At 36.4% G+C, this 23,294-nt stretch overlaps 2 protein-coding genes across 2 annotated transcripts in view; one reads left to right on the forward strand and one right to left on the reverse strand.

Annotated features, from left to right (window-relative positions):
- On the forward strand, positions 1-23,010 carry LOC135681280 (uncharacterized). Its single transcript, XM_065195660.2, has 20 exons — positions 1-164; positions 4,762-4,823; positions 5,568-7,266; positions 7,688-7,857; positions 8,812-10,865; positions 12,066-13,424; positions 13,822-13,892; positions 14,275-14,331; positions 14,570-14,626; positions 15,187-15,261; positions 15,888-16,007; positions 17,055-17,192; positions 17,566-17,628; positions 18,075-18,137; positions 18,695-18,820; positions 19,528-19,608; positions 20,125-20,196; positions 20,566-20,623; positions 21,252-21,337; positions 21,897-23,010. The coding sequence occupies exons 1-20, from the start codon at positions 45-47 to the stop codon at positions 21,945-21,947; spliced, it is 6,582 nt and encodes a 2,193-aa protein (XP_065051732.2). The 5' UTR covers positions 1-44; the 3' UTR covers positions 21,948-23,010.
- LOC135681283 (uncharacterized) overlaps positions 22,395-23,294 on the reverse strand; it is a 7,400-nt gene continuing 6,500 nt past the window's right edge. Inside the window, exon 4 of the mRNA XM_065195663.2 lies at positions 22,395-23,244. Within this exon, the coding sequence (XP_065051735.2) occupies positions 22,607-23,244 (638 nt within the window). The 3' untranslated portion in view covers positions 22,395-22,606. The remainder of the gene's footprint in view (positions 23,245-23,294) is intronic.

Here is a 23,294-nt window from a genome sequence, read left to right on the forward strand (position 1 = left end):
GGTTCAGCGAGGTTGATAAACATGGACGAAATTTCTTGGCGTATATGTGTTTGGGGTGTTTGAAACAGTTGTACATGTATGAAATGATGAGTGGCACGAACAAAGAAGTCCGCAATGAAAACTTTTTTTGTAAACTCTGCAGTCTGGAATATACAAGCCAAAATGTAAGCAAAGTCTACCTTCATTTTCACCTTTTTAAAAAGCTGATGACGATACTGCAAACAAAAATCGTTTAAAATGCAAAAAATTAGCTAAACTTAGTTACTATACTGTCAGTTATTGAAGTAAGATTATAGGTATTAGAAAATCGAACCTCGTGGAAAGGATGTATTATAAATCTGCGCATGAATCAGGCAGCGGATCTAGACAGGGTTGACAGGTTTAAAAAAACCGGCCAGATTTCTAGAAATTATTTATTTTATATTAGAGTAAATATAGAATGAAGAATGTTTATTAATATGATTATTATTATCACCTCCCTTAACCTTATAAACATTTATCATTATCATTATGGATATTTCATCACTCCCTCCCTCTGGCACATAATTTGCATTTTTCAGTTATTCCACATTTACCAACAAAATAACATCTTGATTGCACAAACAATATGACTTTTTGTGAAGTTTTTGTGCTGTTTGTGTCACAGCGCTCGCTCAGGCACGGATCCAGCTCGAATTCTGACCTATGCAAAGGTTGTCAGAAAGAGAAGCCACGCCTTTTTGTGTTGGAAACGCCCATATTATTCTGAATAAAATCAGTATCACTCATATGGAAAAGGGAGGGGGTTCCAAAAAGGAAACCTAGGGAAACTACTCGCAAAAAGTATAAGATTCAATATTTTCTTGCAACTTGAAGGAAAAAGCCTCTTAGTTGCCTGACTCCGGTAGGATTCAAACTAGGGCCACCCACCAGTCTTCAGACCACAACACTGACCTTAATTTCTGTTTCATTGGTTGCAACAAACAATTGCAGAGGACCACTGTAAATAATTGCATAGGTCAACTCTGATTCTTTTAGTTGGTTACCTCTGCAGAGGCAAGCTCAGCTTCTGATTTGATAAATCAAACATCACCTTAGCCTGCGTCGCAGACCATATTCTGAAGGAGAATTATTCACCTATGCTTGTGCCAAAGATTGCAGAGGTGAAGTACACGCTGATTACAAGACCCTTGCATAGGTCAAACAAGTGGTGATTGGCTCTCGAGGGACAAGCTTCTGATTTCAGAAAATACAGACCAGATAAATGAATTGAACTGCCACTCCACTGCTCTGTGCAGAGGCTGAATATAGCCAGCAAAATATATGCTCTGTCTTCCGCATGTTATTGGTATCAATGGGGAAGATCTAGGACAGACGTTGCTAAAGAATTCGCCAAAGGAACTATTGATTAAAAATTTTGTTAGTTATCATTTTATTTTGTTGTTGTTAAAATCTGATGCTTCTGCATAGGTTGCTGCAGGACTGAAAAGGAATGTTTTGCAGAGTTTAAATCATATGCCAAAACGAGTTTCTCCACCCACCCAGGGAATGTAAAATCATCAATTGTTATTGGTTCATCCTTCAGCAATCATGACATAGTTACAATAGTCAGGAAAATTAATTTTTGATGAACAAAGCCAAGGGAAATTGTTTCCAGAAATTTTTGCAAATACTGCCCTGAGACCTTTCAGAGGGACCTAAAATCAGTCTTTGGGATGATGTAATGATGCAAGATGAGGTGAACAAATGCTGGAAGATTTTCAAAGACTGCTTCTTGAGAGTTTTAGATCAACATGCTTATACAAAAAGAAACGAAATGCCATCACAACAATGATAAGACCAAAAAGGCAGAGTACCATAAAACAATGGAAAACAATAAAGAAAGGCTTACCTGATAGCAAAGCGTGCCAGCAAAGGTCTAGCTCATTCAAAATAAACTCTACTTTGACAAAGGATAAAAATGAAATTTCAAAATGGTTTTAATAGTTACTTTACCAGCATAGCTGTAAAACTTCTAGTTGCCTTGCCAACTATCAAACATAAAGTAAATCCCAATAACAAAAGATTCCAATTCGAGCCAGTACTAAAGGCGAAGTTATGAAAGTGATGGTGTCCTTAAAATGTTTGATACCTTCTGTAATAGATAACATCTCCCAGGTATCGTGAAGGATGCAGCAAAGGAAATTATCCACCCTCTCTTCCACATAATAAATCTTTCTTTGGCAACATCAACGGTCCCACAAGAATGGAAGTTAGCGCGATGTGCTCCCATATTTAAAGGTGGAGATGCAAAGGAATTTGACAACTACAGACCAGTCTCGGTGCTCTCTGTTTTCTCCAAAGTCCTAGAAGGTGCTGTCTACAATCAGCTTTTTGAGTACCTAGTAGAGTAACAGATTTCTTTCATCTCAACAGTTTGGATATAGAAAAAACTGATCAACATCTTTCACAGTTGTCTACCTTACTGATATTGTGAGGAAAAACATGGACAAGGGTCAACTTACAGGTGCCCTGTTTATAGACCTAGAAAAAGCGTTTGACACTGTAGACCAATGCAGTCTTGTTTCGAAGCTTCAATCCTTGCCAAAAGTCTTGGTACACCAAGCTAAAATTTCGCATAACTTCAGTAGCATCCCCCTCTCCCCCTTGAAACAATGCTGAATAACAACAGTTTCAAAGCTTGAAATTCGTCCAATGTCACTTTATCAGCTAGGGTAAGTAATAGGCTTTTCAACCAACATTGTTTTTGGGGGGAGGGGGATATTTCTGTATCTTACAGCCAGAAACCTTTATTTCTTCAAAATCTTTCATTGGTCGCAGGGTGTTCCAAGGACTTTTATCAAGGACTGTTCCTCTCTATGGAATTGAGAAGGCAGAGCAAAGATGGGTTCAAAATTATCTTGCACAGAGATCACAAATTACCTGTTTTGAAGGATTACTATCGAGAGAAGAAAAGGTCACATATGGAGTTCCCCAGGGCTCAATACTAGGTCCTCTGCTGCTCCTCATTCATATTAACGATGTCCACCTATATATTGAACATTGCAAAACCGTAATGTATGCTGACAACACAGTTGTCTTGTTTTTGGACAAGTCACATGTTGAGATAGAAAGGGCAATCAACCTTGATTCCATTCTCTTAAATACAGTAAATCCTCGGGGTTAAAAAAATTATATTTTTGGATAGGGGCTTATTCAAGGGGGGGGGGGGAATGGGCTTGTGAAAATATTGTAGACATTAAGGAGACATTATTAAAAGACCTCGTTTATTTTAGTAGGGATTTCTTATGAGCATTTGATTAATTGCTACCAAAAGTATGAATTTGTTGTGGGAATTCATTAAAACACCATATGCAACCTCAGATAGCAAAAATCATCAAATTCAGGGGTCAAATTCGAGAATTTAGGGTAGCAGTGGGGGCTTATTCGGGGGGGGCTTTATTGACAATTTGTAGTTCTAGAGTGGGGCTTATTCGAGGGGGGGGGGCAATTCGAGGAATTACAGTACTCGGCTCTACAATAATGGTCTAATCTCAAATTCGAATCGGGGAGAAACCGAATTCATGATGTTTGGCACCGTAGCAAGGAAGACGAGAATTGAGGGCGAAACGATCATACAAATCAATGCAAATAATGCCCATAAACAATACTGATAATGACAAATACCTGGATATTCATCTAGATCAATCATTATCAATGAGCAACCATATTCACAAAGTCTGCAAAAAAGCGTCAAGTAGACTAGGCCTGTTGAGACGTATTCGACCCATACTTACCATCCATGCTGCCCTCAGCCTGTATCAAGCAGTGGTACAACCAGTCATGACACACTGTAGTACAGCGTTCTTGTTCATGTCGGAAACAAACAGAAAGAAATTCGAACCACTAGAAACGAGCTAAAAAGATCATTTTTGCAGCACATTATCAACAAGGAGGTCGTATGTTTCGCTCGTTTGCCAATATTCATTAAATAAATTTTCGAAAAGTTACCTGTTACCTAAACCATGCGAAATATCTGTCAACGTATTTTGTGAATAGATAAAGCTTACTCTGAACTCTCAACTTTAACAAGGGGGACTGAGCCTCCAAAGCCCCTCAAGACACCCCTAAATCCCTTTTGTTGGCAAAACAAAATTTGCTTTCAAAATCTGCTATACAAACTGTGCTGATTGATATAAGACGGTCGCAATGGACATTCTCATCATAGCGAAGAGAGGAGCTAAGGATGTGCTGGACTATCCCAGGGGCACAATATGGTTCTTAATAGAATTCATTCAAATATAACCCGGTCATAAATCTCTCTGGATCCGCACCTGTGAATGCTGCTGTCAAAGAACAGTAAATTTATCTGTAAGGATTACTCATGATTGCTCAAATGTTCAAAGTGAAACTATTTTTTGTGCTGGAATCAACCATTTTTAGAAAAGAATTTTTTGAACTGATTTCATAATTTTTTTCTTTTCTTATTCATCCATCCATTTTGACGATTCAAAATAATCTGGAAAGCAAAAGAAAATCTGCCCATTGAAATAAGAAATTATTGCTCTGAATTTCTTATTTAAATATGTCAAGCTACATTCTCAAGAATATTTATAAATATTGTCTAAAGGCATCCAAAAAAGCACTTCAAATGTTTTACATAAATGTACTTCAAAATCCATCTAGCTTGTGGCCTGTTACGATATTTGGCTTGCTGCAAACACCCTGATAGGGACGCTTCATTCTAGATAACAGCCTTATTTGAAAAAATCATTTTTGCTAATGTTTTGCGATAATTTTTAGGATTTAGAGGAGCATTCTTGGTCACTTCTTCATCACAAAAAGCTAGACAAGGAGAATGGCAGGTAATTGGGACTTAGCTCAACTTAGAAGATCTGACATTTCTTTTTTCACTTAATATTTAGTTGATACTATCAATGGTAATAATGCTTTAATAAATATATTTACAAACACTGAACTAATGATTTTGAATACTGTTGCCAATTTGAACAAACCTTTAAAATTGCAAATTGAAAACTAATTTTAAAAATGGGTTGTGTTGATGAATCTAGTAGAAGACTGGATGGCAAAACATGACAATATATCTGTTTTAGGGGCTATCTTTATTGATCTGTCCAATGCATTTGAATGCATTCCAGATTTAACCTAATTAAAGCATAAATGTTCTTTAAATTGTGTATTTTCGTTCTATTATTCTACTTTTTTTAGCGATGTAAAATTCGCATCAAAATGATCAAGTTTCCACATTTAGCAAAGTAAAATGCAAATTAAGCGACGTTGTAGAAGGGGTTGAGGGAGATGTGACCATCAAAGCGTTGAGAAGTTCAATGATAATATTGTAAGAAACAAGTTTCTGCTAGTCTTTATGATGTGTCGTTTATGTCACGTTTTCATAAACCATGAAAGTGCAGAAATAATTTGAAATACTCTGTAATTTTAAAACAGAGCTTAAACTGAACTTTCTTTCAACCATTGTGCTTTGAATCTATCTAAATTTTTTGGAACCCTTGAGGTGGATACACTTTTGTAAATACGCTAATTTATAGTTTCAAAAAGTTTTTAATTCGTTGTCTTTTCATTTCATACAGGGACTTTACCCACAAGTGTAGCCTTTGCAACGAAGATTTTTCTGGTCTTCTCGCATATACAAAACATATTCACAGCGATAAACATTTAAAGAAACTACATCAATGGAAAGAAAAAAATGCCCCAGCAAATGAAGTGCAAACATTCAGGGAGGAGAATGGCTTTCATACACCACAAAGGTCCATCTACGATAATCGGCCAAGATTTAGCTGGTCCAAACAACAGCAAATGTCTAACGGAAGACCTCGCTTTCACCAGAAATTTGGAGAACAGAGGTTTGATTTCGTTCCCTGGATGCCAAGAGCCCCCTTTCCACGGCACCGTATGACTTGGATGGCACCTTTAATGCCACCGAGACGGAATGAAGCAGCACCCAGGTATTACGGTCCACGTTCATCACCTCCCAATTCATTATTTACACCTCAGAACCGGTTGCCTTATAACGAAAATATTCTCGAAAATAGATCATCCATTCGTAGTCCAAATGTTTCTGGAAATTCTTCTTTTTTTGAAGGAAGAAACAAAGAGCAAAGTAGGAATAGCTCTAATTTTCGCGGTTCACCCGACGAATTTTCAACACACCAGTCGTTTCATGAAATTACTGGTTATGAAGGAAACGGGTATACAGATTTCAATAAGAAGTTTAAAGGTTTTGAAGCAACAAGGTTGATGAGACAGAAAATGGAAAAACTTAGGCAAAGAAACTCGAGGCAAAGCAATTTAAGCAACAAGCAATCCACTGCACCTTCGAACGGTCAGTTGCAAAGGGACAGTTTATCGAAAGTAGGCATAGACGAACGGAGTAATATTGGCGACCTAAATATTGAATGCTCTGGTTCTTTTCAAATTATATCGAGTAAAAATGTAGATGGCGCGATATCCAATGCAAGAATAAAAGAGAAGGAAGATAATAATCATAACAAAGAGGGAAAGATTGATGTAAAGAGTCCTGAAAGTGGAGCTGCTACTGATTGTCCATTTGTGGGAAGTAATGAAGAAGAGACATTGGCATCCTATGTAGCTGAAAGTCTTGGCTGCCTTAAAGCTAGCAGCACAATAAATAGCACCTATTATGATAAATCCACAGTGGATGTTGTTGAAGTATCTGACTCAGACAGAGGAAATATTAGCACAACAACAGATGACAAAATTGTAGATTGTGAAACTTCTGTAGAGAAAGGTAGCCATCAGCCAGATATCAATGATGCAGTCTTGGCGAAGAATGCCATAAAAAGAATGCCAGAAGCAGTCAGAAAACCTTTTTCTGGCACTCAGGGGGCCATTAGGGTTCAAGGGCAGCTACAGTTAGCTAAAAACATTGTAGAGGGTCATGAACATACCCCAAGGATTTATATTTTAGAGAAGAATGGCATTAGTGAAAAGAGATTAACGAATGCTGCTGCTACTCACGCTAGGAAGCAAGCCAATGCGACACATCAGCAGCTGCGTGTTTCTAATGCGAGAGAAGAATCGCTACGTAAGAAAACATTCTCTGGAGGATTAGAACAAGCAAAAAGTAGCATGGTAAAGGAACCTGTTTTATCCTCTGTATCTGATGGAAATTGTAACAATGGGAAAGCAACAGAGACAAGCTCGAGGGAAAAGCAAATGTTTCCCAATAACAGCACTGTTTTGATAGTAGACGCCGATGGTTATAAATTTGCAGAAGAAAGTAACTCTTCGAAAGAAGTAACAGGGGAAGTAAGTAACATTGCTATGATTAGCTTTATGCCTCTGGAATAAAACATGGGGCTTTAACTATGCATTTGGATCGAAAAAAAGAACCTCCAAAGCTTACTCGTTATGGTCTCTGAAAATGAATTTTTCGTTTTTGTTGTGGTATGCTGTTGAAGTAATTTGTGATTTTTTGAAAATGTATTTGATCTACAGAAAACAATTAAAACTTTTCTCCTGACAGGTATTTTTCTAGAAGGAACCCTTTTTTAGCTTCATTTCAACTCCGCACTATTACAGCATCTTTACATATTTGTGTTGAAAATGGCGATTGTTTGAGAGAGAAAATCTGAAATCAAGCTGAAGTTCATCGATTACTAATTGGCTTGTGTCTCAATCTTCCTGGCTTCCTTGATGTAAGATATTATTCGCTGCTTTTGTTTTTCAGAATAAAGATTCTTCAGCAGCAAACAAAGAGGGTGAACTTTCAGAAAGCAGCGTCTCCTTGGAGCCCAGTATAGTTTCACTAGACGAGTCTTTAAAGGAGGCGAATACGTCAAAGCAATGCGAATTTCGCTATCAAGATGGACGGCGATGTCCAACTTCAGCTGTTCATAAGTATGTTCAAGTTGTGCCTGTTAATTATCTGCCGCATGGGACCCTTGATAATTTTTTTGTATTGTGTACTTTTCGGCTATACTGTGCTAAAAAGCTTACGAAGGCCATCTCCAAGGCAATTTGATAAGTATGCTATATATCCTATGCAAAATCATTTCTCGAATACACCAATTCGACTTACGGCCTCGTTTTGAAAATTTCTCCTAACCTAATAATACGACTTTATAAAGCTCAGATTTGGTTTTATCACAATAATTTTAGGCCGGATACAATTTGTCATATTGTTTGTGCTTGTATTTTAGATTTTACGGAGAAATGAATTTTGAAAACTTATAAGGGATTTGACCGCAAAAAATCATTTGGAGGGAAACTTTACACCCCTAGTCGCCAATCACGGTCAAATCCCTTATAAAATTTTCATCTTTTTGTCGTCATAAAATCAATATCGTGAGCAATACAATAATGAAAACTTCAAAGTATACTAAAATCATTGCTCGCTATCCGAATCTGAGGTCAAAAATTTTGTGCAAAATAATTTGAAAATTTTTTCAAAATGAGGCCGTAAGTCGAATTGGTCTATTCTGCGGTTTCTAAAACCATACTATAAAGTATTATATCAATGGTAATTGTTGGTCACTCTAGTTGTTGTTGCGGTAGTTGAATAGAAACTAATCTCTTGATGTGTCACATGTGACCTATATAAATACCTTCTCTAATGAGGCTGTATAACATTTACTTACAAGACGTATAAGATATTTTTGAAATATACTGATCGTCTATGACAACTTCATTCGGCCTAACAGAATATACTTAACCTCCTTTTGTAGAAGAAATATTTATGAAAACCGACAAATATTGCAGCTAAAATATATAAACTTAATGATTTGATTTTACAGTTCTTTGTGTAGCAATCCTGAAAAAAGTATTTGTTTAATCTTTGTCAAATTTCTGTAGGTTCTGTGCATATCACGAGAAAGTTGTGCGAGATGTGTTCATTCATTATACAAAAGTAACTGCCCAGCAAAAGTCAAATGCAGAGACAGGCGAGTCCCCTGTTTCTGAGTTATCAACATCTGAACAAGCTTTTAGTGGGGAATCTTCTTCGAAAACCTCATTGAAAAGCAAAAGTGTTGCCATAACGGTTTCCGAGAACTCTACGACTTCATCGCTTTCGGGTGTCGAAACACATCAAGCAGAAAATGACGAACATTCATCTCCGCTTGTTGAAATAATCAGCGATGCAGAGGGAGATGGCGATCATCTTAGCCTTCATTCAAGATTCAAATATTTGCACAAGGCGACGAAAAATCCACTGAGTGGTCTTGAGCTGTCTAGGGCTAACCTTCCGCCCAGAGTGAGAAAATTACTTAGCAAAAAATTTGGTAGCGAAAGAAAAGGAGACGAGGACAGTGCTACGGTAAAAGGGGGAAATGAAAAGCAAGTAGCTGATTGTAATAAAGTCAAGTCAGCAAGCGAATCTGAACAAACTGTAAATATTGATTCACAGCGTGAAGGTCTTGTAACCAATCAATGTCGCATTAACCCAACAGCAGAAGCACTAGACTGTAGCGTATCAGCTGATTGTGTGACTACATCCAATGTGATATCATTTGGAAAATTCACCGGTGTAACTGATTCCTTGTGCAAATTTTCGATCTGCAACACGACCAGTGCTGTCTCTTCTTGCGACCCGCTGAAAATACACCATATAAAATGTCCGCAGTCTTCACCCATCTCTTTTTCTAACAAGTCAGATTCAAGACCCCTTTTATTATCAGCAAAACAGAACTCGATTGAGAAGACAGAACAGATTAATTCGCATCCAAGCAATACAAATTCTGATATTTGTGTATCATCAGAAGTAGGGGCTAGCTTAACGAAACAGTTTTCGAAAGAAAAAAATGGAACAGTAGAAGTTTCTCAGAGTATTACAGTGGTATCAACCTACTCCAATCTTGCAGTATCGGATAACTTCGTTTCCGAAGGTAATGTTTCGATAAGACATGACCATTCGATTGTATCTGAAAAAGATTTAGGCATTGATTCGCTATATAGTCTTAAGCCTTTACCGGAAACCATAGTATTTTCTGTAAGCATACCGAAAAATGAAGAAGCAAAAGGTCTTCCTTATCAAGCAGCGATTCAGTTTCAACCAGAAAAGAGAAATAAGCTTTCAAGGGTTTCGCGTTTGAGCCCAACTAGCCAGTTAAAGAAGGTGCCTATTGTAAACACAGGGGTGCAAACTAGTATTGTTAATACAATAACAAATGTGTTGTCGCATCCCCCGTTATCTTCGTCCGGGTCATCAGAAAAAAAGGGTGAAAGCTTTAAAAAAGTTGAATTAGTGAAAACAAATAACGGGAAAGGAGTTTTTAAAGAGTGTGGTTCAGGTCGTATTTTAGAGGTTTCAATTTCTGATCCAAGAAAGCCAGAGAAAGTCTCGGGTTCCATTACGGATGAAAGCTCCAAAATCCAAGAAACGACCTTGCTTGCCACAGGGGCAAAAAAACCTCTTCGAATACAGTCAAAACAGCGCAATTTGCTACGTTCGTTTTTCAACAACCTTCAGAAGAGGAAAGACGGTGACAAAAACACAGAGGAAAACATTTTACGTGGTAGAAGTTATGCTGATGATATCACTGAGGATGATTCGAGTAACAACCGAAATCAAGTCGGTAAAGATAGTCACCTTAGCAACAGTGACATTCTGCCAGATTTTACAGATGTCCGGACTATAAGTAGCTCCAAACAGTGTGGAAGTGAAGTTTCAAAGGGCTTTTCAAATGATGCTAAGGCTGTATCGAACCCTGCTGTCAAAACGGTTGCTCATGCTTCTCAAGATATAGAAGAGAATACCTCGAGAAGTGAAAAAAATATAAGAAGTCCAGTGATCATGGAAGAAGGTGATTTGGATAGCATGTGGCCAGACATGAAGGGCCAAGAAGCCAGCAGGCATAAGAAGGATGACAAGACTGTACGGAAGTGCAAGCGGACAAAGACGGAAAAGGGTAAGTAGTTTTTAAATTCAGTAAGGAACCAGTGAATTTAAGCTTTTCGCTCAATCGATGAGGCACCATTGTCATTATCTGTTGCCACTTGAAGTGTTTGTTTTGATAGGACTCTGAGCGTGCAGGCCGACAATGGCATACTGATTCCGACTACATTAGATAAAAAAATTTTCGACATTACAGCCTTTCGGACAAATCTTTGTCCGAAAATTTTTTTGTACGAAAAGTAAGAGTTATCCGAATGCTTATCACGCCGAATTTTTGTATGGACCACGCATGCGCAATGTATATTGACTAAAGCAGGGGCTACAATCTTTAAGCATGAGTGCCTTCAAAATTTTTGAAAACATTCGTCCTTTCAAGGTGAACCACGCATCGCCAATTCAAAAACATCATCGTTCTCATCGTCTTACTCCAACGCATCTGACTCAACAGTATTGATGCCTTTGAGAAATGAATGATCATCACTCTAGCCAGAAGCAGGCCCGATGCCGGAATGGAGAAAAATACTTATGTGGGGTTTATTTCACATGTTAGAACTTGTGGCTTTTGCCCCCTCCCCCGCCCCAGATAGTTTCTCCTGGTCTGTGGCTTGCCAAGAAGACTCCTTTGAAGATTTAAGCTTGTAAAAAATTTCTAACACATACACCTTTGAATAAGTGAAAAAACATAAACGTGAAAAAGAAAATTTGTAATTTTCTATAGATTTTAGAAACTTTGACCTCGGAAGGAGACTTCACTTGAGGTGGTTAGTTTAAATACAATTTCCTTTTAGTTTCTCAAGAGTTTAATAACAATTTAAGAAATGTGTGTGAATCAATAACCAGAGCTTTAAAACATCCAAAAGACTGGTCAACATTCGTCCGAAAATTTATTAGCTCGAAATTTTAAAAATATGTCCGAAAATATTTTCGCTGGAGTTAATTGTTTGAAATTTTATCCGCTAAGAATTTTCTGTACTTAATGTATTTGTAGAATCCTATCTTCAATCTGTATCTTTTTTTGGCATTTGCCTAAAAAGTTTCTGATTTTAACGTATCGGGACGTTTTGTTATATTATTTTTTAGTGCCTCTTCTATTTTCCTGGACCATTTTAAATTTTTGTTTTATAAAAATCCATCTTTGCTTGTCTTAAGAAAATATTACCAAGATAAAGGTATTTTTCTGTTGTTAACTTTTTACTTGTCATTGTCATTACAGAGCAAGCATTACAAATAGAGAAGTATTTCAAAGTTAATAAGGAGAGATTGAAGATCCAGAAAGCGCTCTCGGTAACTAGAAACAGGGTTAAAACTTTAACACAGGAAATGGAGTCTTTGAAGAAGGTTTTGTCGATGCTGGCCGTAAGGGAAAAGATGCTAGATGCTAAACTTGGTACAGTTTCATGCCAGAAAGAAACCTGTGAAAAGTTGTTAAAAAGAGCTGGTGTTGATATAGAAGCGCTACAAGAAGATCGGGATATTCTAGTTACAAACAAAAGAGAAAGAGATAGAAATATGAATATTGTACTAGCAACAAAATGTATTCAGCCGAAGGAAAGAGATCGTGAGAGACAGAGTTGTAGTTCCGCTGCTTTGCTGGGTGAAAACAATGAAAGTTCAGAAACATCTGGAGATTTAAATGTCTTCAGCCCCTTGCGAAAAGATGTTGACCGTGCAAAAACAAGAGTGGTCTCTTTAGATTCGAGTCGGGGCCCGCGTGAAACAGAAATTGAATGCGACCAAAAGGACACGTCGACACTGACAAAATATAAACACGTGGATCAGTGTGAGCAAATAAGCAACAAAAACGTTACTGGAACGGAGGATAAAACGCAGCCTGAAAATGCTTCTACGCGACATAATCCAAATAAAGAAACTTTGGTGAAATCTGCTTTTAAACCTAGACGAAAAGTTATTCTAGAAGAAAACACAAATCCACATTTGTCACGTTTACAACGTGAAGAGTTGAGGGAGAGGCATACAAACACCCCTACATCAAATTGGTCATCAAACAGGTATCAAGCGTTTAAACCATATGTTTCTGTAATAGACAATATTAAGCTCAATTTGACGGGAAAAAATGATGATTCGTCTGCACCTAATATGTTCATACAGCCTAAAAGCATGCAGAGGGAACCGAGCACTGGACTTGAATCTCTGGATATGACATCGAGGTCAGGCATTGATGCGAGGTTTGGAAATAATGATGGTTGCAAAGATTCGAAGAGCTTATCCAACCAGCAAAAGGAATGTCGAACAGATATTTGCTTGTCTGAAACCGAAAAAAATTTAAAATGTCATAATGTTTTACAGAGCAGAAAACGAAAGCGGAGTTTAAATAAACACGATATTGCAGAAGTTTACCCAGAAAAAATAAAGAAAAAAGAAAATATTGTAATTATTGAAACACCTTCGTCATCGGAGCCCAAGGACGACTCAAGTTTGACAGAAAGCAAATTAAAAATTTCACCCCCTTGTGAAAATCTGGATCTTTCAGTTATGAAAAAGTCCTTGAAAAATGCCAGGCTAAACTCTATCGACGGACGAAAAAGAGCCACAGTTAGTCCTTCTTATTATGGTGAGTCTCAATTTTCATCTTTAATTTCAACTAGTTAATTAAGTTATGAGAATTTGCCGAGCAATTCTAGCCGTCCTAGGGATCCCTTTTTGTACTCTGATGTGCAAAGCAGAAAGAAGTTAAGATTGGCAGCTGCTTGTGTTGCTACATTTTGATGAACATTGTTTGCGTAAAGCGTTGCCATTATGTATAAATGCGAAGATTTGCAAGAACACACTTTGTAATTGTTTTGTTGTTGATGCCGATCATTTAAGTGATTTCATCCGTTGTGGCCGTGTTGCCTCTTTCATAGCAGCCTTTCATTTCATATAGGGATCTTGTTGTGAATTCTTCGAGAATTTTACTGATCCAGTGTGATTATCGCTGCCCCATCATAATCTTTGCACATAACTTTCAGCATCCATAGGGCAGGCAGGACAAGACGCAAAGGTGTTCACCCGTCATAGCTCAGCAGTTACTGACCTCAAGGTACGTTAGTATCCGCTGACGATAACTGGTGTGGACATTTTTTAGATAGTTAGAGAGAAAATCTTTGTGACTGTTTTTACGTAATAAATTTATGTGGCAGAGGCTAGTAGCCATGGTTTCTTGGTGTAAAAATGACTTTAATCAGTTACGTTGAGAGAATCACGAAATAATAAAGGCCAACAAGAAACAATCAGCATAGAAGATGTTATTATAATTGAAGATATCGATGCCATTTTATCGTTATATAAAGTTTTCAGGTCCAGGGGGCTTCATATTTTCCCTTGCTACGGGTATTGAACCACTTTTAAGATAATCATATTTCTGAAAGCATAGCTAATACCAGAATAGGAAGCACATCATATTTCATTATTTTATTTTGCAGTTATGCAAGGGCTTCCTTTACAGCAGCGGTCATTCGGTTAAGATGCATGACACGAAAGTGAGTAGAATTGCAAGATATGACGTCATCATATTTGATAGTCAGCCGATGATTTTCAGTCGTTTTTTATAATTTTTTGCATTGCGGTTGGGAAAGAGAATCGTTGTGTCTGGTCAGATTAAGCTATTTATTATGCAACTGTTCTTATTTCGTATATCTTCTTTGCATTTCGTTTTGTAACTAGCAAACTTTGTGTTATTGGAAAAGCATTTTCCTGAAACCGATTTGTTTTTTGTAGTCTGCACTATGTCTCAGCTCTCGCATTGATACTAGAAAAGAGATCAATTGCCTAGAGGTATTACCAATATATTTTGATTCTGTGTATAACTATAAACCTATTTTAACTGTTTTTATACTTTCAATTTTTTGTTATTATAAATGAGTTTAAATCTTCTAGGAAACTTTTATTTCCCAAAAATGGTGGCGTTTTCCACCTGGTGAACTATAAGCTAGTATGTTATTGCTACCAGGTTGATTATCGCTCCTCGTCAGGCCCGTGTAAAGCTGACTAGCATGGCCATCGCCTTTAGCAGCTGCCTCGTTGTGACTCAGAAATTTGTGTTTTTGATGACGTAAACCGGAATTACGGGGAGCTCAAAATTTCTTCACTTTTCAAAGTAGCAACTATTGACTTCAATGATGTACATAGCTGCGGAGCGAAATCCCCTGAAGCACACCCAGTGTCTCATCCCCCCTTTAAAAGTTGGAGCATATTTATTTGAATAAGAAAATCATCAACATTAAAGGGGGTCGGAGTGAGAAATCTCAACATTTTCCGTCCATTATTGTAGATCTAGCCACGATTAAGTAATGTAATTATAACAAGAAATTTTAAATTCTGTTTTTGTTTCCAAGTTATATTCACGCAGAAATCGAACAATGCTTTTAATTGGATGCAAAGATGGGCGTCTCTTATTTTATGACCTTTGCGTAAGTATTAATCGTGTTGCAATTTTTCGCGTAAATTGTCATATTAATTTTGTCCATTGACAAATTATTCTCTTAAGAAGCGCGCATTTGTCGGTTGTCGGTAGAGAGCTGATAATCTTTATCAACTTATAACCAGGAATTTAAATAAAATTGTGCTACAAAGAAAGCGAATTTATTAAAGATGTTTCGAGCAACGGGCTATGTTCGAAACGTCGTTAATTTATTCGCTATTTTTTCCTAGTACAATTTTACTTAAATTCGTAGTTATATTCTATTATATTGTACAGCATGCAAGCTAGTATATTTGTCCACTTATGTTTATATATTTTGCTGTTTGATCCAACCGTGGACGGCGTAATCAAGGTAAAATTTGAGAACTGTGCACTGCAAGGGTAAAAAATGTATACGTGTCAACAAGAAAGGATTTCACACATTTATGTTTTGTAAATCCAAAATTATTGGAGCTGCTTTGGTTTTATTTTGAGTTTTTCTCATCTTTTTCTGGGTAACAAGTATTTTTACTGTATGCCTTTAAAAAACTGTCGAGACTGTTTTTCGTACTCGATAGTTGAACTTTAGTAAGTGCGAGGCACATTTTGAGAGGCAATTCGTTCGTATCTTCATAGGTCTTGCATCAATGGATACACCAGATTAAATATGGTCGAAGTGTTGTTGCTTTGCATACCGCCTTTGACAAACTGTTCGTTGGTTTGAGCAATGGAGTTATTTGTCGCATCAATCTGCAGGTATTCCATTCCTCTAAAAATTTACTATTTTTATTTGTTTAATTTATGAGAGTTAATACGCAGAAGAAAACAGCTTGTTTTAGGTTCACCAAAAAAGTATTGCTTGTCTTGTGTTATTTGCTCAATAAACCCATACAGAAAAAAGTAAAATTGTCAATAAAATTTGAGCCTGGCTATTATTCTTTATTAATACTTAATGTTAATTAATTTTGTGCCACGATATTCTTATAACGTTTATGCTTATAAAGTGTCAATTACCCTGATGTATACTCAAGTTTCTAAACATATAGAACTATATTTTGAATGAGACATAAAATGCTGTAAATTATAAAATCCTCGGCATTATAAAAAAGGCCTGTCCATGATTCAATGTTCTTGTCAAGTCAAGTATGGTTTTCTTAGGCTTTTTAGGTAAAATACTCATTAAAAGAACCCTACAGATTTGAACCTAAAACCCCAGCTGTATTAATGATACCCATCAAAGATGAACCTATCTGGGCAACTCAATAAGGTGTTTGGTTTTTATATGTTTGTTTTAAATGTAACAGACATTTGCAAACAGTTTTAATTTTTTGCATGTCACCTGATAATGCTTTATATTAAATCGCGTGTAGTTCAATCCAGTTTTGTAGCTTAAACTTTTAAGCTCTTGATTTTCCTAGTTTTTCAATAAAAGCACACGTTTCAACTACTTTTTGAACCAAATACTGCAATTGAAACTGCATAAATCAAATACACGCGAATGCATTTCTATCAACATTTTAGAAGTACCTTGATTCCCCTTAACTGAGGCACACTTTGGAAAGCCTCTTTTCATTTCATTCCATTTTTTGCTGTTTAGGCAGAGTAGCCCTTCAGTCTTTTCTTCCCCTTTAACGTTAATTTGTACCCTAGCCAATTTCCGCTGCGTGCCTGTGTTCTTTTCATTTAATAGAATGAGGTATTCTAATATTTCTATAAGATTTATTGGAAAGAACGGATTTTGACCATTATAATCCACGTAATCTGAATGTAAATATGAATTTTCAAGTAATTCCTAAATTGCAGACATTGCGCCAAGAAGACGAAACAGAATGTCTAAAGACGGGACCAGTTAATCAAATAAAATCTGCCACAAATGCTTTTACTACAAAAGAGATGCTCATTGCGTTAATTCGATATGAAATCTGCCTTTTTAACACACAAGTACGTCTTAAATCGCTATTCATTTATTATTTTTCACCATGCATTTCTAATTTTTCGATACCCATAATCATAATTCACCATCTTTTTACTATTTCTTAGGTTTCCTTTGGTTTCTTTGCTTCTTGATTGTAATGTAACAAGATAAGCTGGGAATATCTTTCGTGCATAAAGCAGGAAAGGAGATTCATAAAGCATAAAATCTTTATGAGAAACAGTAAAATCTATTCATTGTCGTTTATTTCAAGTCAATGTTTTAAGGACTGCTTGTTTGTCTTGTTTTGGTAATTCTGTCCTGAAAACTGTCAAATGTTCAGTGATTATTTTCCTCTGCTGTTTTTCTGCCAAGTATTTGATAATTCGCGTTTTTCTGCAGGATAAGCTCAGCTTGCTTAAAAGATTCAAGGAAGAGCTGCCAGGGAAGATATCCTGTATTGAGGTGAAAATTTTGTCGCAATTAAAACGATACCTCAAAAGACTTGATATTCAACCAAATATCACTAAGAATCCTGGGAGTTTGGTTGTTATTGTTTTGACTGGCATTCCCAATAAAGGCCTGGTATCGGACGACAATAAGTAGTTATCTCGTAGACCATACTTTTCACCCTCAAATTGACAATGGAAAAGCATTTCTTCTCTACTTGTCACACACGCCAAACTTCCAATCATTCCACATTCTCCTGATCTTCTCCGAGCGTATAGAAAAGGTTTGTTCTTCGCGAAATATTGGCCTCTTCCAGCAGAAGCAGCACTATAACCACCCAACAGCCTTAGATACAAATTTTTAACTCTTATCTAATTGTATTATTATCGTTACCTTTACTGCATCAATAGTTCCTGTCAGTGTTGCCATTGTCAGTTATTAGTTTAATATTATTACCCTAGGTATTTAATCAAAAGATATACGCTGGAAATAGCCAGGGGATTGTTCATATGTACAAAACGGAGGTAAGGTCTTCGATGAATGAAATGAACGTCTAATTTAATAATTTTGTAAATTGTAGATAGTCTTTACAACATGGAAGAACGCGTTTGTCTCGGAGAGGCATTCACCGTTTATTCTCTCGTGCATACAATACATGAAGTATTTTCGCAACATAATGATAAGTATGAATTACTACAAACGCCATCAGAAAAATCACATCCATTTCAACACATTGTTCAGTCGTAAAACTTGGTTCAGTGAAATTTGTTCAGAATTGAAAATTTTGGCTCAACAATATTAGGTCAGTAGTATGTTCAAGTGATTTGTCAACCAAACTGAAAAAAACTTTGCCAAAAAGCGCATGCGCAGTTAAATAATTCGCAACATTTGTACTATGATTTGTAGTTGGAAAGCATGTAAAAAATAAAGAGCCTCTCATCAGAATGCTAAAAAAAAGGTAAGAAAAAGTTTCAGTGGAGTCCAGAGTCAGTAGGTGGTTTTTGATCTCGTTAGCCCACTCAGCACTGAACATATTGTAAGTTATACCATTGGTATGCGAACAGACTTCTTTGTTTGGCAGGATATTTGCAATCGTGAAGTCTTTTGTCAGCAAAGTAAATCGAAGGCAATAACTGCAATTAAAGCGGACGGTGATTTGCTTGTTACTGCTTCTGCAGATCTTCTCATCCGCTGTTATGATATCAATGTGAGTTTGCTACTTCTTTCATTCTGTTTCTTTTGTTTGTGCGTATTGATTAATTGTCTTCCAATTCTATAGAAGAGTCAATCAGGGGATACACAGAACGTAGCGTCTCATTTTCGTTGAATTAAGAATAATTTGTAAGCTTATAATCAGGGGCGGACACTTTGTCAAATATTGGGGGCAAGCCTATTGTTTTAATAAGATGACGTCACATTTCCCATTGTTTTAGAACAAAAGACCATTGTTCTCTAAAGTATTGGGGGGCGATCGCCCCCCCCCCCTCCTCGCCCCCCCCCCCAAGTGTCCGCCACTGCTTATAATTAAATGTATTGTAATAGAGGAGAGAGAGAAAGATCTATGTTTCCCTTGAAAAAGAAGGCAATGCTCACAATGGTAGGTCGAGATTCGACACTTGTGGATTAAATTTTTGTTGGCCAGATGTTCTGAAATGTTATCTTGATTCGGATTTGAATCGGCACTAGACAGGAACATAGAATTTTTTCGATATTTGTAGACGACGTGAACAAAGAAAGCTCTTATCGATGGGATACCGTAAACACATGATGGCAAGACCTTTTAACGCAAAGCTCTGTGACAGCATTACCTTATGACGCAGTGACTCTTAGATCTAAAACCTGGTGATGCAATCAGAATGTAGCCGAGTTGTCTTGTTTGTAAATTGTTTATAATTTAAAAAAAAATGTTTTTAGAATGGTAACTTGATGGTAGTATTTGGAGGACATAAGAACAAAATACAGGTTCTGGAGTTGGAAATGGGCGTTCAAAGCACGGTGTGTTGTCAGCTTATACTTTCCTTGCCTCGCTTGGTTAGAAAGAAATGGTGCTATATTTACGAGAGCCTAGAAATATACTTAAAAGTTTAACAAACCTGTAATTATTGAAATGAAAATCAAGAGTTTTGTTGGAAATATTTAAATCATTTTTAGTTGCACCATGCAATGAATATCACTGAATGGCAGTCAATTGAATAAATTTATAATTTGGTTTTTAGATATTGAAACAGCAAAGCTTGCAATAAGAAATTTCTGCAACATATCATTAGCTATGTGACATTAGCTATGGAGAGCAAAATGTAAACATAATCTTATGACATATAATATGATTTGATAATCAAGGTCTGAAACTAAAGCTCTGGATTTCTTTTCGAGAATCCAGTTTCTTCCTAAACCGGAGTTTAAATTCCCTTTGGAGCAAATTCAATAATTTCTGGTCTTTGTCGTACAGTATTATGAAGTATACTATTTACAATCTCATTTGTTGTAACGTTGATCTTATGAATTTCGTAGGTATATAGCGGATGTCTTAGTGGCGAGATCCGATCAAATAACGTAATCCAGGGAATATTGTATCGTTGTCAGGTATGTTGGCTTCAGACATATCACTGCTGCAAATGTTTATTGCCACATTTTAACCACCAGCTCTGAATTCCCTTATGTGAATCCAATGATTTTCAAAATTGTAATTTTTCAGAGCTATTGTATTATAGCTGCATTAAGGTTTTCGATTACCTAGAGACAATGTGCAAAAGGATTATAGATATAGAGTACAACTGCGATTGCTATTCTTTTTCGAAAGATTCCAGGAAACCAAAATAAAAACCAAATATTTAGAGAACTAAATCCCCTTTACAACAGCCTATTTTAACCGTTTTTGTAAAAGTCTGCTAGTTCTTCAAATCAAATGCTGCCTTTGTTGAGAATAATGGTTTATCTCCTTTTTCACTTTAGTGGGAAAGCTGCACATTACCTTTTTGCTTCTCAAGCCAGTTGAAGGAACACATCCTAAGTGAGCACTTGAGATCATAAACCTTTCTAAATTATAAAACCTTTAGAAACTATCAAGATGCCAGTACTCTGTTTTGTTTACGCTATTTCTATTCAGCCTGAATCGACTTTGATATATTGATGATGTCAGCCCACTGTCTCGAACGTTTTGCTGAAATCTGTATATGTGACGTAATTTTGTTGATGGCGCTTGTCTCTGAAACAACGTTCAGTTAGAAACAAATCAGCTTTCGTTATTTTTTCATGGCCTAGCAAGAGATACTGCACTTAAATAAAAAAGAACAGATCATGTATTATAGTGATTTTCCGTTATCATTTCGTGGTAACATATAACCTAATCAGATACCTCCACTCGGTTTTCGATAAACGTAGCTGCTTGGAGACTAATTTCTTATGAGAGTTTGCATTTCAGATAATAGTTGATAGAAGTTTATGTTTTAAACATGGTACCAGGAAATAATGTTGGCCCTAATGGAGGTTTGCTGTCTGCTTTTCGTAATCTTCTCAATATGAGGATCCTTTTTCAAATTTGACACTTCCTTCGCACCAAGTTCATATTTCCTTATGCTGCTCCCCATGCAGAAGCTGTCTGGTTTTGATTGATACAGAAATTCAAATCATTTATACAGGTAGTCATATAAGGCCAAGTACTGTAAAGTTTCCATGCAAGTGGCAAGGCTGTCAACATATATTTCCAAAATGCGTTGCCATTAAGGTAAAATCTTGCTTTTTACCTCTATCTTTGTATTTTAATGGTAGTGTTTTTAGGATTGCTGTTAATTCGAACGGCTATTCCACACTCAAAGGTTGGCTGTAACTATGAAATGTTCTTTTATGGTGAAGCTTTATAATTCAAGTCGAGACTACCAGTTCAGAAAATCTTTTATTAACTGATAGGCATAGATAACAAAGAAAGCTCACTATTGAGATTGTTATTTAATCGCCAATGTTATTAGAACTGAAGCGACCGCTATTTTGCTTGAATTTACTCTAGCATTCACACGAAGGTGATTTCAATCTTCCAAAACATCAAGAAAGTTGAAGAGAAATTAGTAATTCAATATAATTTCGAATGTCACCTCTACTCGTAAACTCAAACTGCACGCAAATACTCACTTTGGTTGTAGAATGTAAGCGAATATAAGCGAATTTCATACTAGCGGGTAAGTCTCAGAATGTAAACAATTTGCGAAACCTCGTAAGTTGGTGCTGCTTTTTAACATGAAGACACCTTAAGATTCGAAAACTAAATTCAAATTTTCAACTTCCTTTAGGATTTCGATCTTGACGAGAAACACATTGAAAAACATGTTCAACTATCTTAAGACGACGAATCATTCAAAATTTCTGCTGGAAAAATCGGACCAAATTGCAGATCGAAACCGCACCTAACTGACACGGGGAAGGGATGGCAACAAACTTCCTTGTAGTGAAAATGGAAGGAATAAATCAATTTTGCAAATAATGTACTCAATAATATTGACTTTTTTGTGTACAGTGACTTTGTATGAATTTCATTGAGATTTTATGTATTCATATTTAAGAGACTTTTATTCATATTCAATCTTCATTGTTGTTGTTATTGTTGTTGTTGTTGTTTTTGTTAACGTAATCACTATTATTCTTACAATTTTGACGTTAACGTTAAAAACAATTTTTTTACCTGCAGTTTGAATATGCACAATCAAAGACTTATTACGATAACTTTTTTACGTTAAGAAACATCAATTGATTATTTATAAAAAATGTGAAGTAAAGAGATCGATCAAATATATGTGAAAGTACCATTTTCAATTTCTTTGCATACTAGATATCAGAAAATTAAAATTGTATTTACTATGTATTTTTAACGAAATTAAAAGACTTTTAAAATCATATTTTCATAGAGACTATGAAAAACTTTATAGACTAAAGCTCAAATTAACTTTTTCCAAAGTTCTTGTTATGTGGCTTGCAAATAAGAAATTTTTTTAAGATGTCAACTTTACGTCTTCCTGATTTTCATCTCAGAGAAGTTTATATCCCCAATTTTACTTTTCCAAAGTCTCCAGGACATATATCTCCACGAGGATGTTTGGCGTGTTGGAAATAACCCATTTAATGCTGCATAAACGCAAGAATTATGCCACCAAGCTCCTCCATAGGAGACTGCGCAATTTCCTGAGTATTTGTCATTGTCTCGATCCTTCGTTGAAAATTGCATTCTGTTGTGATAGCTCAAGCCATCTTTAATATTACCACTGTAACCTGAAATCGCCAGCCGATAATTTTCGGTTTCACCAAATACTTCAAAGCTCTTGTATTTGGCAAAACCTTTTTCCCCTCCCACGTTTTCGAGGTTTATCATGAGCTGAACCCCACCTGACGTCAATGCATGTATCTTGTCAAGTCCTAGCCAAAAGTTACTTCTGAGATCTCCAAAACCTTTCTTGTAATCGAACCATCCTCGGTCAAAAGACGTACTTCCGTCCTTGCGTCTTTGCAAGACCGTCCATCCACCACCATCGGTATCCATATCGCAAAAGACATCGTATAGATCGACGCCGTTTATTGAAACTTTGTATACTCCGCTTGCTTTTGACCCGGCCAGCTTTAGTTCTTGGCAATCTTTAGGCTTGCTCTCTACAAAAAATTGGTTGTTAGAAAATGATATTGAAATAAAAACGTTTCAA

Source organism: Rhopilema esculentum, chromosome 12 (assembly GCF_057945365.1).
Source record: "Rhopilema esculentum isolate cy_ngs chromosome 12, ASM5794536v1, whole genome shotgun sequence".
Classification (NCBI taxonomy): Eukaryota; Metazoa; Cnidaria; class Scyphozoa; order Rhizostomeae; family Rhizostomatidae; genus Rhopilema; species Rhopilema esculentum.

What these genes read in the sequence shown, in the direction of transcription:
- LOC135681280 (XM_065195660.2), top strand. Translation starts at nt 45, where the DNA reads ATGTGTTTGGGGTGTTTGAAACAGTTGTACATGTATGAAATGATGAGT. An exon ending in CCAACTTCAGCTGTTCATAA is followed by an intron (nt 7,858 to 8,811) that starts GTATGTTCAAGT and finishes AAATTTCTGTAG; the next exon opens with GTTCTGTGCATATCACGAGA. An exon ending in TTAAGATGCATGACACGAAA is followed by an intron (nt 14,332 to 14,569) that starts GTGAGTAGAATT and finishes TGTTTTTTGTAG; the next exon opens with TCTGCACTATGTCTCAGCTC.